The 14,315-nt window shown below is 49.0% G+C and overlaps 8 protein-coding genes across 8 annotated transcripts; 2 read left to right on the top strand and 6 right to left on the bottom strand.

The window, feature by feature from the left end:
- Window positions 1-45: 45 nt before the first annotated feature.
- Window positions 46-294, top strand: COCSADRAFT_89786 (uncharacterized protein; the record flags this gene model as incomplete). Its single annotated transcript, XM_007701993.1, has 1 exon — window positions 46-294. A coding segment is annotated over one exon (249 nt), but the record flags the coding sequence as incomplete, so codon positions are not given.
- A 702-nt stretch (window positions 295-996) lies between these two features.
- Window positions 997-2,840, bottom strand: COCSADRAFT_36949 (uncharacterized protein). The gene has a single exon (XM_007701641.1). The coding sequence runs from the start codon at window positions 2,698-2,700 to the stop codon at window positions 1,114-1,116; it is 1,587 nt and encodes a 528-aa protein (XP_007699831.1). The 5' UTR covers window positions 2,701-2,840; the 3' UTR covers window positions 997-1,113.
- Window positions 2,841-3,595: 755 nt separating this feature from the next.
- Window positions 3,596-4,123, bottom strand: COCSADRAFT_89208 (uncharacterized protein; the record flags this gene model as incomplete). The annotated part of the gene is made up of 1 exon (XM_007701994.1): window positions 3,596-4,123. The coding sequence occupies one exon, from the start codon at window positions 4,121-4,123 to the stop codon at window positions 3,596-3,598; it is 528 nt and encodes a 175-aa protein (XP_007700184.1).
- Window positions 4,124-5,427: 1,304 nt separating this feature from the next.
- Window positions 5,428-6,174, top strand: COCSADRAFT_46557 (uncharacterized protein; the record flags this gene model as incomplete). Its single annotated transcript, XM_007701696.1, has 1 exon — window positions 5,428-6,174. A coding segment is annotated over one exon (747 nt), but the record flags the coding sequence as incomplete, so codon positions are not given.
- An 85-nt stretch (window positions 6,175-6,259) lies between these two features.
- On the bottom strand, window positions 6,260-6,805 carry COCSADRAFT_324534 (uncharacterized protein). The gene is made up of 2 exons (XM_007701995.1): window positions 6,674-6,805; window positions 6,260-6,617 (listed from the first exon to the last, which is right to left on the bottom strand). The coding sequence occupies exons 1-2, from the start codon at window positions 6,702-6,704 to the stop codon at window positions 6,322-6,324; spliced, it is 327 nt and encodes a 108-aa protein (XP_007700185.1). The 5' UTR covers window positions 6,705-6,805; the 3' UTR covers window positions 6,260-6,321.
- A 511-nt stretch (window positions 6,806-7,316) lies between these two features.
- On the bottom strand, window positions 7,317-8,748 carry COCSADRAFT_181487 (carbohydrate esterase family 1 protein). Its single transcript, XM_007701996.1, has 3 exons — window positions 8,228-8,748; window positions 7,723-8,096; window positions 7,317-7,647 (listed from the first exon to the last, which is right to left on the bottom strand). Exons 1-3 carry the CDS (start codon window positions 8,665-8,667, stop codon window positions 7,538-7,540), a joined length of 924 nt encoding a protein of 307 aa, XP_007700186.1. The 5' UTR covers window positions 8,668-8,748; the 3' UTR covers window positions 7,317-7,537.
- A 574-nt stretch (window positions 8,749-9,322) lies between these two features.
- COCSADRAFT_357343 (glycoside hydrolase family 92 protein) lies at window positions 9,323-12,003 on the bottom strand (the record flags this gene model as incomplete). Its single annotated transcript, XM_007701997.1, has 4 exons — window positions 9,323-10,057; window positions 10,110-11,517; window positions 11,566-11,825; window positions 11,874-12,003. The coding sequence occupies 4 exons, from the start codon at window positions 12,001-12,003 to the stop codon at window positions 9,393-9,395; spliced, it is 2,463 nt and encodes an 820-aa protein (XP_007700187.1). The 3' UTR covers window positions 9,323-9,392.
- A 927-nt stretch (window positions 12,004-12,930) lies between these two features.
- On the bottom strand, window positions 12,931-13,788 carry COCSADRAFT_324545 (uncharacterized protein). The gene is made up of 3 exons (XM_007701998.1): window positions 13,491-13,788; window positions 13,092-13,443; window positions 12,931-13,031 (listed from the first exon to the last, which is right to left on the bottom strand). The coding sequence occupies exons 1-2, from the start codon at window positions 13,586-13,588 to the stop codon at window positions 13,152-13,154; spliced, it is 390 nt and encodes a 129-aa protein (XP_007700188.1). The 5' UTR covers window positions 13,589-13,788; the 3' UTR covers window positions 12,931-13,031; window positions 13,092-13,151.
- Window positions 13,789-14,315: the final 527 nt, after the last annotated feature.

Genomic DNA, 14,315 nt, shown 5'->3' on the forward strand with positions numbered 1-14,315 from the left:
GTCTCCAAAACTTGGTTCAGGAATCACAACATTGAGACTATTGACTGGCCCCCCTTTTCTCCGGATCTCAACCCCATCGAACACCTCTGGTGGGCACTCAAAAAGAAACTCCATGAGCTGCACCCCGAGTTTGACTACATGGGCGACACAGAAAGGGAGTGGGATCAGTTTGAAAATGGGTTGCGAGAGGCCTGGTCTGCCATACCTGATTCTTTGATTACCAAACTGATCTCGAGTATGCCGCGACGCCTCGACGCCGTGCGCACTGCACATGGTTATCAAACAAAATATTAAGATTAATAGCTTTAATTTGATTATTTCAAAATTAATTTTGGACGTGGTTTGGTGGAGCTGCACGGGGTTGAAGTTATGGGAAAAAGTGGTGATCGTGGCCCGTGCGCTCGGGGGAACAGACTTTTGAGCTAGTACTGTATAATATAGAGTAGCTAGGGAGCTTTAAAGGGGTCCCATTAGTGTTTATAAATACTGCCTCTTAAGTAAGGTTTTTATATAGTATCTTTAGTAATTTTCGTGCCAGCCGATAGATAATCTTTATCTGATAGGGTGATATTATCTTTAGACAGCCAGAGCGAGGCTTATTATCTATAGTACTAGTATGGTGAAATTTTTTATATAGTTTTCTAATCGTGGAGAGGTCATGCCTAAAAACCTCACCTATCTCTCTAAAGCTTGCGCCGCCTCGCAACATCCCGGCCGCAATATTACGCTCAGCAGTTGTCATATTTCGGCGACGGCGCACATTTTGAGATACCGCTTGGCCAAATTGGCGTGGTGTAGCGTTAGTGGTGGGCATTCAAAGAATGGGGCAAAGTTGGTGTTGGTGGGGCAGGGGAGCTTAGCGAGGCCAGACTTTTGACGAGTAGCTGTAGGAGCAATTGCTTTGGTAAACAAACGAACAACAACTCAAAGACTACGCGTTACATACCGTAAACAGGTGCTTTCGGGCTTCCAAGGGTATTAGGGAAAGAACTTTCAAGCACGGTGAGATTCATCTTTGTATGCATTGGAGCAGCTTTGTCGATATTGGATATAAACATGATGATTTTTCCTTTACACCACTGAACATAATTCTCATGTAGTAAAGAGATGCGATTAGAAGCAAAACCACGTTGCTACCCTCTTCCCTGTTCCTTTCCATCCGTTCTCCTCCGGCTCCATATCATCCTTTGTATACACATCCGTCTCCAGATCCATCTCGCTCGCTCTCCTGAACTTGGTCTTCTTGATAAGCTTCCATGCTACAATCATGACGAAGAAGATTGGTAGCTCGAGATAGAAGCTAACAAAGTCTACAGAAGCAAAGCTGGGGCTGAAAGCGGTCCAGCCTTGAACCAAGACGATAAAGGTGTTGAGAACGATGCAAACAATGGGGCCCCACGGATACATCCAGTTGCGAAAGGGGAGAAGGTGTTCTTTGCCTTGGGCTTTGAGGCCGGCGCGGAAGCGGAGAGATGAGATGCCGATGCATATCCAGCTCAGTTGGTTGGAGACACCGACAATGTTTTGCAGCCATGTCCACACTTGGCCGGATCCAGCAAAGGAGAGGGAAAAGAGTACAATTGATACGATACTCGTCGTCATGACCGATACCCACGGGACTTGGTAGCGTGTCAACTTGGTGAAGACTTTGGGCGCATGGCCGTTGGAGCCGAGGGTGTAGAGCAGTCTCGATCCGGCGTAGAGGGCGTGGTTTCCAGCGGAAATAACGCTAGTGAGGATTACAGCATTGACAAATGATCCTGCAGCCTTTGATCCTGCCATCTGGAACGCAATTGTGAATGGCGATGTACGACTGGACTTTGTACTGAGCCCAGGGTAGTTGTAAGGGATGTTGAAGCCAATCATTATAGCTGTAAGGATGTAGAAGAGCAGAATGCGCCAAAACACATTCTTCACTACCCTTGGAAGGGTGCGAGCTGGATCGCGCGTCTCTCCTGCTGTAATGGCAATCGACTCGGTTCCTCCATATGCAAATGAGGCTGTAACAAAGACGGACGCGAAGCCACCAATACCTCCCACGAATGGCGCGTCGCCGATAGTCCAGTATTTCCCTCCGATATAGCCATAGCCATCATTTCCACCAGCATTCACTGCAATGCTCAAGATGATGAAAATGATAATGGTTACCACCTTGAGCAAGCTCAGCCAGTACTCCAGTTCGCCGTATGCCTTAACGTTAATAATGTTGGCTAGGACAATAAGCACCCATACGGCGATTCCCAACGCATACCAGGGAACACTATCGCTCCAATACCGGATCAACAACTGAAGCGCAACCAAATCTGCTGCTGTGCTGACAGCGTCGTTGAACCAGTAATTCCAGGTAAGTGCAAAGCCAAACGCATCGTCCACGTAGCGCCCAGCAAAGGTGCAAAAGGATCCTGCTACGGGAACGAAAGCTGCCATCTCCCCCAAAGACAGCATGGTGCAGAAGACGATGAAGCCAACAATAGAATAGCAGATGAGTAGAGAAGCGGGTCCTCCAGTCGCGAGGGCCTTGCCGGTACCAAGGAAGAGTCCGGTTCCTATGGTTCCTCCAATCGCAATCATCTGAACTTGACGTGCTGAGAGGGACCGTCGCAAGCGGTCCTCATTGATGAAGTGTGAAGGTGTTTCCGTCAGGGTGTCTGGCGATGTCGCGACATCGCGGGGAGCTTTCTCGGGGTCCACGGCCGTCATTGTGTTTCGATACAGCAGTATCAGGATGCGATATAATGCAAACAAAGAGCAGTAAGCGAAGCTCAGAGACGAGACTTAAGGAAGCTTTTCATGGCAAAAGCTTGGGATGCCTTGGGGATCCAACACAAGGCGGGCTTGGGTGCATACATGGTTTGCGCCACGAGTCAGCGATCATTTCTGCGTTTGCAGTAGCAGCTAGGCTGCGGGTAACAGAGCACGCCATTTCTCTCGCCTTGGATTGGGTGGGAAAGAGGGGAGTTGGAGAAAAAGTTAGGGTTACATTTGCCTCTGGGTGTCCACCTGCATAGGATTTCTGCAACGCTAGACGAATTGGGCTAGTACTCCCGTAAGCAGAAGAATACGAACCTTATTAGTAAGGCCAAAATCTTGACAATGGCGTCATTGTTGGAATAATAAGATGCATTTCTTGATATGGCTTGAAGTGAAAAGAGAATCCCGATCGGGCTTTTCGGTCACGATGAGCTTTGGGGTCTTTCTAGAATGCATCTCGAACTAGGCTGTCGAACTCTGCATCGCATACCTCGGAAGAAGTGGAAACGAATCTCGGGCTCCATACACTTTTCACCGATCGCTATGACCGTCTGGTAATGTTCTCCACCAGGTATCCTACCAAGTCACTGCACCTCTCTTCATGTATTTTTCTTGCCCTCCGAATTGATCGCTGCTGTCCTTATTTAGTCAAGTCCTTCAAGAGCATAATGTTTCACTTTCCCTTCCTCATTTCCAAGGCATACGCAACATCAATCCCAACACCAAACACCATATGCCAGAAAAATGTATATATTAAGAATAAGTGGTATAATGCTGCTATCAAGTCTGAACGATTCCAGTCCCAAACGTCTTTTTTCCTAGCCGCCCCTTCATTCGCGCAGCATTAAGCCAGTTGGCCACGAACCGCACCAGGCAGCGCCAAACTGGAGTGAGTGTCTGCCATGAATGCAGCAGGGTTCGCCTCAATCATGTTCACGTGGAAGCCCTCGCCTGAATCCTTGCCCTCGACCATGACACCAGTAGTAAAGGGTCCCTTCAGACATCCTGCGCTGTTTCGCACTGCCACATCTCCATTAACCGGTTCTGGGTTGGGGAATGCGATTCTGGGTGGTCCGCTTGCGCCGCGCGCAGCCTCGTGGATGTGGGTAGCAGTTGTGGCTGGGGAGTCGAACTCGCCCTGGAAGTTGTGCAGGGTGATGTTGTAGCAGATCATGTTGGCTGCGCTGTTGATTCCGAAGTTGAATGTTCCGGAAGCGCCAGCGATACCACCTGTAGGCTCTGTACCGTTGACGACTTCCTCGGGAACGGCGTGAACAGCGTGCATGGAAGTGAATGCGAAGAGTTTGTTGGCATCGAGTGCATTTACTACTGCTTCGTTGTTGCTGATGTCGATGGAGAATGATAGTTGCATGTGGCCGTTGCCGAGGTCCATGGGTGATGCGGTAATTGGCGCGGCCACTGCGCTGAGGACCAAGCTCGCTATGGTAGTGAGGGTTGCGGTATACATTATGAGTATTGTTGATCTGAAGAAAACAATCCAAAAGGCGTTGAAGAAAGTCGTATGAAACGAGCGTACAGACTTGAAAGAAGTGAAGGAGGAGAGAAGAAAGAATGTGTGAAGAGACTGATCAACAGTGAATTACTCCTACCGAGTTCTCCCATCGGCACGTTGTGGCATTTATATATATGCGCGCTGCGGAAAATTTTGAGAAATCGTACGTGAATGCCTTAGTACCAAGGCTTGGTGTTGGCCTGGATGCACGAATCCCGATATTTGAGGCAACTCTGCGACACATTACAAGTTTCGCACATCTTGGCCCACCCAACACCTGGAGAGCCAGTTTGACCAAACAGTTGTTGTAAACAACCACCGCCAATAACAAATGCTCCCACAGACGGAATACATGGGTGCGGATGCGCACGGTAACTGAGGCTGGTAGAAGCCTTTCTTGGACGTGTTACTTGTGCATCCAATTCGGCATGAAGGGGCGCCTCGCGTCTTGGCCCAGCGATGCCATAGCCGTTTGCGTATTTTTTTGCTTATTTGTCGTCCGATTTTATGAGTCGCCATCCTCGGGCAAGCTGGTTTGTAACGGATCAGCGGAGGAAACGCATGCGTTGAGGCTGAAGAGGATTCGCGGCTGTCTACCTGCCAAGCCCGTCATGTAGGTTGACGTGAATTTCCCGCTGTATAGCTCTTTCGATCATGTGACGAGATGTAGTGGTAGTACATTCGGAGGGCTTTGTCAAGGCTCAATGACAAAGGCAAATCAGTCCCAAAGTCCGCTTAGCATGTCATATCCATTACGCTCGCCGTTCAACTGTACCCGAGGCCATTGCTGAACCTCGGCGTACAGCACAAGAGATACCAGGCTCGGAGTTGGTGAGGAAGTGACAGGGAGTTATTGTTTCGAGACATAGAGACAGTACATAGTATATATGTACATATAGGTACATACGTACTGCCTGTCGTGTTGGAGAAGTGAATAGTGCGTCATAGAAGTTCGGAGAGCACGGGACCGCCACCCGCCGCGTCATCTGGGGATCCCGCCAGTACATTCCTCCGCCTCACAACAAAATGCTTGGCAGAACACAGCCCCTCAGGCTTCGTATAATGGACTTTCTCACACGCAGTCAGCCAGACTGACCAGCTCTCCGCTCCTATTCTCCTCCTCACTTCTCTACGCCATGGCTCCATTGCATGCTGACCCGCCGATTCCTTCGTATGAAGAAGCTGTCGTCGCATCTCCGCGTACAAGTGTACCAACAACTCCGCTGCCACCGCCATCTGAACCCACACCGGCGGAACGGGATCCCCCAGAGTCCGAGGCGGCGCCTGCGATCAGTTCTGCATTGCCCCCACCGGAATTACCGCCCGCCTACGCCGTCGTTGATGAGAAAGCCACTACCTTCACCATCTATGGTACCTTCATTCACACCCCCAATGCCCCGGCCTACCAGCTCTCCTCCCTCCTCGATACATCCATCAATAGACTAGGAATGCGCAGACTGCGTGCAGAAGAAGTCACGATGCTCCAAGCTGGCGCACCAAATGTCCCATTCACCAGCAGCGGGCTCCTCTACGAAGCCCACGATCCGCCTTTCCTCATAAATGAATACTACGTCCAGGGAAAGTCCGCTCGTGCACTTCCAGGCTTCCTACAAGTGCGATTTGGTCTACGACGCTGGCACGTCGCACACGTGCCGACACAGGGCAGTCGGCCAGTCGAGATAATGACATGTGGGAAGCTTGGGGGTTTCACCAAAGCCATCAAACAGCGCAAGAACGAGATGGAGCCTAGTCAGTGGAAAGACTCGGAAGGCCATGTCGTTGCCACTGAGGTGATGAAGATGGGCTACGGAGGGAAGATGCCAACAATCGAGTTAAGGAGCGATCTCGACCAGACGTGTAGGGAGTTGATTCTCGCACTGTGGGTCACGAGGCTGTGGGCAGCTTTTGGTGCGGGAAGCAGCTTTATGACATGAAACCGTGATGCACAATATTCGCGGAAAGTGACACGCATGAAGGGACGTTACGATTTGTTTGATTATTGATTCGATTTTGGGGGTCGTTATTTAGGCATTTCTTCAGGCTGAGGCTTCCGCCGTTTATTCCTTTCGGACAACCCTCTTGAACCCCTGGCGCTCAACCTGGGCTTGCGCGGCCGCAATCACGGCGGCGGCATTGGGGTCATTGAAACCGCAACCCGTCTTTCCGTTCTGTTGACTCACTACTTCAGCACTGCACACACCGTCGCCAGTCGAAGCAACCTGGGCGCAGCACCCTGAGCTGCAATCGGCATCGGACACGCATCCACCTGTGATGAATTGCGCGCCGTTTCCTTGGCCAACATTCTTAGCACCCGCGTTGTTAGGCGTGACCTGAGCCATGCACATGGCGGCAACTTGAAAGTGTCAGCTCCACATTGTTATAGTGATATATGGGCTGCCATCTACTTACGAGTGAAGAGAGTGGCGATGGTGAAACGCATTCTGGATTGATTTAATGGATGGTTGGTTATATGAAGAGTTGGGTATATGCTTGATGAGAGAAAGAGATATGTACGTGAGTCAAAGACACCAGGTCAAAGAATCCGCAGTCACAGACGGCGAATTGAGAAGAGAGTATTAGGTGGTGGGATCTTGAGGTTGGAAGTGAAGCTGCTCGTCGAGTTGGCTCTTAGGTATACTACATTTATATCCCCTTGAGGCTCCTGAGTGCATAGTCCCCTTTTCTCGTCACCATCACCGCGAGCGCGTGACGGCATGAGCGGGATCCTGAGGCTGTTGATGCGTGATCTCCTATTGTGCAACGTCCGACTAGTAGTTGGTGAACACTTGCAGTGCCACTCTTCCGCTTCACAGTCCAAGCATCTCCATACGCACCGTCGCATATAGCCTCGCTTCTGTGCCACATAAATGATCGAGTAGCAAGCATGATGCTGGTGTCCATTGTCGCGTCTCCCAGGCCAATCATAATTGACGCGGCGATGGGGCTGAGCTCCATAGCACGTTGTCTCGGCATGCGTTTCAGGCATTCACTCGGGCGTGACGCGCGTGTCAAATGTGTCAGATGAGTTTGACATATTAACCGCATTAGAACGGAAGGATCACGAATAGTCGTGGTATTATAGATACATCCAAGCTGGACATTTTTTGCACATTAAGTCATTCCTCCACATTACGATTGCCACCACTGTTTTGTATGTACACATCGTTGGAGCCATTAGATCTGCCACGCCCTTGTCGTTCCCTTGCATTACATTACGGCGCGTCGGTCTTCTTCTTTTGAGTAGATTCTCTCCCTCAAGTCATTCCATCGTATTCACACCGAGTCGAAGAAATCCATGATGATTCTACTCGCTTGGATGACCGTAGGTCCTTGCTGCGCATACGACTGCGAGAAATTGGGTTCGGTATCAGCCCAAGCATGGCCTATGATCGTTCTTTAGCCACAACCAACAGCAAATACTCCTAGTCCAAAGGAAAAAAAAAACAGGATAGACTTACCCAAATGCATGACTTCGTAATGCTGGAGTAGACCGGATTTCCCATCGCAACCCCAGGACCAATGTCGCACCTCGCTCCCAAACGTAATATTCACACTGCTGCTCTCACACTTGTAGCGCAGCGCCCATGAGTTCAGCCAGTTGAAGATTGAAGGTAGTTCGCCGCCTTCACCCTTGCCGCCCGCGTAAGGGACGTCCTTGTCAGCTCCACCATGGATTTCCAGCAAGGGTACCTCCTTCGACGGCGCACACCCATTATCGGGCCCATTGACATCCGTGTAGAAAGCGCCCGAGTGCGCTGCCAGACCCGTAAAAAGCGAACTCCCCTTTTCATCGCATGCCAGTGTTCCAACGAAGCCGCCGCCATTAGACATGCTAACATATATCCGCGTCAGCACCGAATATAAAAAACCTGGCAAGCACAACGCGTGACACAACCACATGTCAAAGTCGATCAAAAAGCCGTAAACCTACTCAGTGAGAAAGAAAAAAACAGTCAAACTTACCCAAATGCAAATACCCTTGCTTCGTCAACACAGAATCTGTTCTCCACATTCGCGATCACATCCGCTACAAACTGCACGTCCTCCCCCACACTCGTTGCATTGTGATACGTCGGCCCCGCCCAACTTTCCCCAGCCCCTTCCGGATACACCATGATCTTACTGCCGGAATAGGTCTCGTTGTTGAGCTTCGTGTCTAGCGGGACGGTCATTGCACTGCTCGGGCTGCCATGGAAGCCGAGGACGAGCGGGTACGCGGTATCGCTGTTGTAGGTGGATGGGAGATGGATGTAGTAGCTGCGATTTTGGCCGCTGGAATCGAGGTGTTGGGCTGGGAGGCTTAGGTCTTTGTGTGAGATGCCACAGCCGCGTGATTTTTGGGGGGCAGCGAGGGTGCTGGTGAGGAGGGTGGAAATTAAGAGGATGAGCTTGGATAGTGTCATGGTTGTTTGCTTGATGCTTTTGTTGCAGCGATACTATGTCTACGGGACGTTGAGAGTTCACGGGGTGGTAGGTAGTTCTTGGCTGCGGAGATATAACTATGGGGTTTTAGACGCTAGTTGATAAGGTTTAGAGGCCTTTCTTACTACATCACCCGACGTCATGTATACAGGGGACTGGATGTAAGCGGGTTCGCAATAGCATGGTGTTCCACAGTAAGTATAATGGTGAGCCGTGTTCGGCGAACCAATCGAATGATTACGAGAACACTCTCCGGAATCCTGCTTTGCGACTTCGACATATGGGGAGGGTTACCGGCGAACACATTCCAAGCTTCGTCGGTGGCTTTGAAACGATATTGAGTTGTGCAAGCTTTCATATACTAACTTTGATATCCCGTCAAGGTAAGCATGTATTGCCGGGTAGTATATGCTAGTTGCCGCTCTCTTATGCCCTTAACAGTCACACTCGCCAGGACGTCCGACTATAGTTGCCGACTACTCGAGAAAAGGGTCAACCAGCAGAAAACTAGGTACACGGGCAATACGGTGTGAAATGATTGGTAGTGAGCGATGGGCGGCATAGGCATTCGTACAGGCCCCATCATTCTTACATGCGTGGACCTTTTCCGCCGTGGTCCGATGCTGATAGACTGGGGGAAAAAAACTCGCAGAAGCCAATCATACAGCAACAGAACCTGTAATTTTCATGATTGATTGAATCTGAATCACATGCTGCTCCTAACATCGACTTCCTGATGACCCGGGCTCGGTGGTACATCGCCCGTTTCCCATACCGTCTGTTCATGACCCAGCGTAAACACAATGTCTCCGCCCTCTGTCATAATTCCACCGGCATCCTCATGCTGGAACCAATTCTTATCCCACTGTTGACTGTTGATACTAATACTCTGCACATAGTATCCTTGCTTCTCATCCCCATCATCCAATCCTTCAGCTCGGATTCTAAGAGTCTTGTCATGGTTTACTGTAATGTTGATGTCGGAAAACCAAGGACTCTCGAGAAGATACACGGGTGTTGTGACGATTGGATACAGGCCCAGCATTTGCCAAACCAACCAACAATTCAATGCGCCAGCATCACTATTTCCAGGTATACCGTTTGTGGTGTTGAAATAGAAATCGTTGGCAAGCTGACGGGATCTCTCAACACTCTTCCACTGCTTGTTGAGATAGTTGTAGAGGTACGGCGTTTGGAAGTCCGGTTCGTTGGCAACATTGTTAATCGTCGTGATGCCGAGTCCATTGACACCTAGATCGACACCAGATGTGTTTGGTTGGAAGACGTAGTCGAGTCGCTCTTCAAAGTGCGACAGACCGCCCATGAGGGTAATCACGCGTGATACATCGTGAGGAATGACGAATGAGTACTCTGTTCAAATTAGTACGTCGTAAAGAATTAACACGTGGTCGAATCAGCCCACCAAATGAAGTTCCCTCATAACTTTCATCCTGCCAATTGCATTCGCCGCAATCGGTAATGTCATATGTTTTATGAAAAGTACCGTTCGCATATCGTGGCATAACGAAGCCAGTGAAGTTGCGACTCGATGCTTCGGGATCCCAGCTCAATTGCCAGCCTGCCGACCTCCGCAAGTAGAGATCCTGCTCGCCAGGCGCTTCTCCTGCTGCAATCTGACTTACAGCAAAATCGTTGAGCGAATATTCTACCGTTTTCGATACTGCGCGCGTGTTCCTATCCGCTGAAACGTACCCGAGCGGTATCCAATCATCGAGCGCTGACCGACCCTCCTTGAGAGACCCTTGTGGATCAACGGGATTTTGGTCGAAGAAAGGCAGAACATCGGCATCTTTCTTGACCGCTGCATAGCCCTCGGTCCAATTGATCATACCCCTCAATCCTTTGACGTAAGCGTCAGCAAGAACATTGTCGGCATTTGATCCTCCTTGTACCAGCCCATTGTAGTTTCCAGACCGCCCATCAGGTAGATACCCTTCATTCTTGAATATATCAATCAAAGATCTGATCATTGATTCGTAATAACTTGGTTGAATGAGATGCCATAGCGAGACTTGGTTTCGGAAAAGGTCCCACATCGTGTAAAAGTCATCCCAAGACGGCTCATCAGACTCCCACAATGGGTTCTCGCCTATCCGCTCGCTTGGGATAAGGTGCATGAAGTACAAACTTGAGTATAGCAGCGCAAGTCGCGTTTTATTTGCGCGCTCAGATGTGTCAACCCGAATTTTGGAAAACACATCACGATTCCATTCGTCGCGCGCTGCGTGAGCAGTGTCTTCGATGGACCAAGTAAACAGCTCAACGTTCTTGTATGCGCAAGCTTTATCCACAGACATAAAGGAAATTCCAACTCGGGATTTGATCTCAGTGGCATTGCTCCAAGTGAAGAGCGCGCCAATACGGTCATTCATGGGCCCTGAGCGAGCTGTGTTACCAGTAAATGTGGGTTGCGGTGTTGTACCGTTGTTGAACGTCCGAAAGTGCCGACCCACAGGGAACGTATTCTGGCCTTTGAATGCTCTCGCCTCATCGGGTACGCTATCAAACTCTCCGCATACGTAAACGGTGACTGGTGCACCAATATTCCATCCTCCAGCAATGGAGGTGTAGCCAGTGTAGATACTAGAATTATGCTGAATCTCGATCTCGCCGCCTGTGTAAAATTGACAGTCCCAGGTTCGAGTTGGATGCGGGAGATAGTGCGACAGATCCACCAATACGTGTTTCTCTGAAGTTGATGGGTAGGTGTAGTGGTGCAGTCCTGCGTGTCGTGAAGCTGACAACTCGACTTGTACACCCGATTCAAACTCTGTGCGAAAGTAGCCTACTGAAGCCACATCTTCACCGACCTGGAATTTTGTCAGCCAATGCAGGATGAACATTGCTACTCAACGCACGCGATCTTGCCAGTATGTGCGATTGTCCAGCAAGTTGACATCGCCATCAATTTTTGTGAGCGGCATCTGAGAAGGATACCCGTATTTCGGACCTCCTCCCGTTCCGGATTGATGTAACAAACTGATACCCGTGACATGACCTTGTGGCGTATATCCGCCATTCAGCGCGGATTGATTGATAGGCTCTTCGTAGCTGTCGATGCCCAGTTTGACCATGCCAAAAGGAACTGCACCACCTACGAAGACGTCGCCGCCGCCATCTTTACAGTATTAATAATTTGATAAGGACCGAAGATCAGATGACTTACATGCATAGCCGGGTATAGCGCCCTCAGTCCCTATGAACGGGTTCACGAATTGCGAGTAATCGACTTCCTGTGCATCTGCATATTGTCGCTGCACAATCGCAAGTACCGCGAGTATCTTCGAACTAAACATTTTGAAAAGAGGTGATGTAGTAAAAAAGAAAGTACATCACCTCTTTTCACAATGCGTATTCCCCCACCTTTGCGCACCATTTTCAATGTACCCCGCTCATGCACGTCACTTCCATAGTCGCAATCATTAGCCTTTATCAAGCATCGAGGTTACATTGTTGGGTATTCCTTCAATGCAACTGGGGATGTAGTATAGTATGACGTAGCTGTTGGCGTCCCGCCTTCCCCGTCTGGTACTTGCCAAGATGCGGAGTTGGCTTTGGGAGGAGGCGTGACATGCTTTACAATGTTTTGCATTTATTTTTAACAATATTCAGATTTAAGAACTCAAGTTATCTACTAGCATAGTACCTAGACGTAAGATTTTACTTACGTAGCTATGCTTGGTTAAAGCTTACTAGTGCTATAGTAGTCTCATAGACATAACTAAAGGTTAAAATTTTCAATAGCTCTTATTATCTAGATTATCTTCTTCGGTGCTTTCGGTATTTCATACTTCATCATACTCAATAGAAATGAGAGGATTGATTTGAATTCCCGTGTCTTCGACGTATGTAGGTATAGGATCTGAGGCCTGGAACAAGTCACACTCTACTATTTCCGTAAGCATATTCCCATGAACTCCTGCTTTTAACTCTTCCATTCGAATATGCGCGTTGGAAAGAGTGGGGTTCAGATCTAGAGCTCTCCGCATTGCCTCTAGTGCATCATCACTTTGGTTTCGACAATTATCGTACTGGTGGGAAGTGTTAGTTGCTGAAGCGGATTTGAAGCATGTGCTTACAAGAACCCCAAGATTATATCATGACTCCTACGAGTACGGGTTCAATCGGATGCTTCTTGCTATAGGTTCATGGCTGCCAAGATATTGGCTAAGCTCGAAGTAGAGTACTCCAATCGTAATCCAAACATTAGGAATCATGGTATTATATTGGGCGCAGAGGCTCAGTGGATCGTATGCTTCCTGTAAGTGACCTTTTCCTATAAAGGCTCTCCCCAAAAGATAGCGAAGAATCCAATCGTTAGTTTCTACTCTACATGTCAGTTTTCATATAGTTACTCATATAATTAGTCAACAGACAAACCTACCGCTATCGTCCGTCTCAGGCGATGGATAGCTTCATCAATTTGCACTTCACTAAGCGCATGCTAGTTGAGGTATAAATTCGCTTGAAAGTCTGATGCATCATCCCGAAGCTTCTTGTAAGCTTCTTCTGCAGAAGTGAGAGGAGGCGGCCGCTCATATACCTGTATCCTTCGAAAAAAGCTAATGGAGTCTTTGCAAATTTGAACAGAACCCACCGCCAAGCCGTCAGTTTTCTGCACACGCGCATGAACGCTGACCTGTCTTGGGATAGGGTCGAGTGGTGGGACTCTAGCGTATAACTTCAGCGGTAGAGTATGAAGAAGCGTGGAGCTCGGCAATCGACTATATGTTAAGCTGCAACATATTAGTACTCGAGTCATTAGCCTCGCAGGACTGCCCACCATATCTTATCAACTTCATCAACTTGGCTCAATAACGTTCCAGCACAGGAGGGATAAGGGCACGCATCTTTCGAAATAGGAAGCCTGGGGACAGCCATCGCTTGCTTTATGTGGGCACCTGGTCTAATAGTTGAGTTCCACCGATGTGGTTGGCCGATCGAACGCCCCGTCTTCGCAAGTGTAAGTTGAAATTGGCCTCGTATTATGTAGTCCAATCCCGGTCGCTGGTTTCCGTAGACAACCACCTTTAGTATGACTGTGAACGACTTTTCAGATGCAGCTAGTCAGCTGAAATGTGCAAAGGGCATTGCATCGACCAAAGCATCTTACATTCCATGTTTGACACGCTTGAAAAGGCAAACCCCAGCTTTCTCCAAGTGCATCGTCAAGGCGGATTATGTCGACCAAAAGATGTAGGGGAATAGATTCGATGGCTCAAGCAAGCCTTTCCATATGACTTGCCATATCAAGAAGCATGCGGCTAGGCGGTTTTGGTGTTCGACATCTTTGGCCACGTAGGTGGGAGAAGACAACTAACGTGCTCTGGATAATGGCTTCCAGCATATCTTTCGAATATTTCGAGAACCTAAAAGATTTAGCCCATACTGTGCATCGAAAGTTGTGACAACAACCCACAAGTGAAGAAGCTTCCTCAAGTCATTCAAGACGGAATACAACCGCGCTACTTCTCGCAAAATTCGAGCTTTACTAGAGCGCATTATCTCCATGTTATTCTTCCCTTGAACAAGTATTTCTGTTACCTGAGATTTTAGCCCTGGAACTACTTATGTCATCTATGTGTCCCGTCTGATCTGCTGTTCTCCC

This window comes from Bipolaris sorokiniana, assembly GCF_000338995.1.
Source record: "Bipolaris sorokiniana ND90Pr unplaced genomic scaffold COCSAscaffold_7, whole genome shotgun sequence".
In the NCBI taxonomy this organism is placed as follows: Eukaryota; Fungi; Ascomycota; class Dothideomycetes; order Pleosporales; family Pleosporaceae; genus Bipolaris; species Bipolaris sorokiniana.

What these genes read in the sequence shown, in the direction of transcription:
- COCSADRAFT_36949 (XM_007701641.1), bottom strand. Translation starts at nt 2,700, where the DNA reads ATGACGGCCGTGGACCCCGAGAAAGCTCCCCGCGATGTCGCGACATCG.
- COCSADRAFT_324534 (XM_007701995.1), bottom strand. Translation starts at nt 6,704, where the DNA reads ATGCGTTTCACCATCGCCACTCTCTTCACTC. An exon ending in CATCGCCACTCTCTTCACTC is followed by an intron (nt 6,618 to 6,673) that starts GTAAGTAGATGG and finishes GACACTTTCAAG; the next exon opens with TTGCCGCCATGTGCATGGCT.
- COCSADRAFT_324545 (XM_007701998.1), bottom strand. Translation starts at nt 13,588, where the DNA reads ATGGCTGTCCCCAGGCTTCCTATTTCGAAAGATGCGTGCCCTTATCCC. An exon ending in GATGAAGTTGATAAGATATG is followed by an intron (nt 13,444 to 13,490) that starts GTGGGCAGTCCT and finishes AATATGTTGCAG; the next exon opens with CTTAACATATAGTCGATTGC.
- COCSADRAFT_181487 (XM_007701996.1), bottom strand. Translation starts at nt 8,667, where the DNA reads ATGACACTATCCAAGCTCATCCTCTTAATTTCCACCCTCCTCACCAGC. An exon ending in GCAAGGGTATTTGCATTTGG is followed by an intron (nt 8,097 to 8,227) that starts GTAAGTTTGACT and finishes GATATATGTTAG; the next exon opens with CATGTCTAATGGCGGCGGCT. An exon ending in TTACGAAGTCATGCATTTGG is followed by an intron (nt 7,648 to 7,722) that starts GTAAGTCTATCC and finishes GAACGATCATAG; the next exon opens with GCCATGCTTGGGCTGATACC.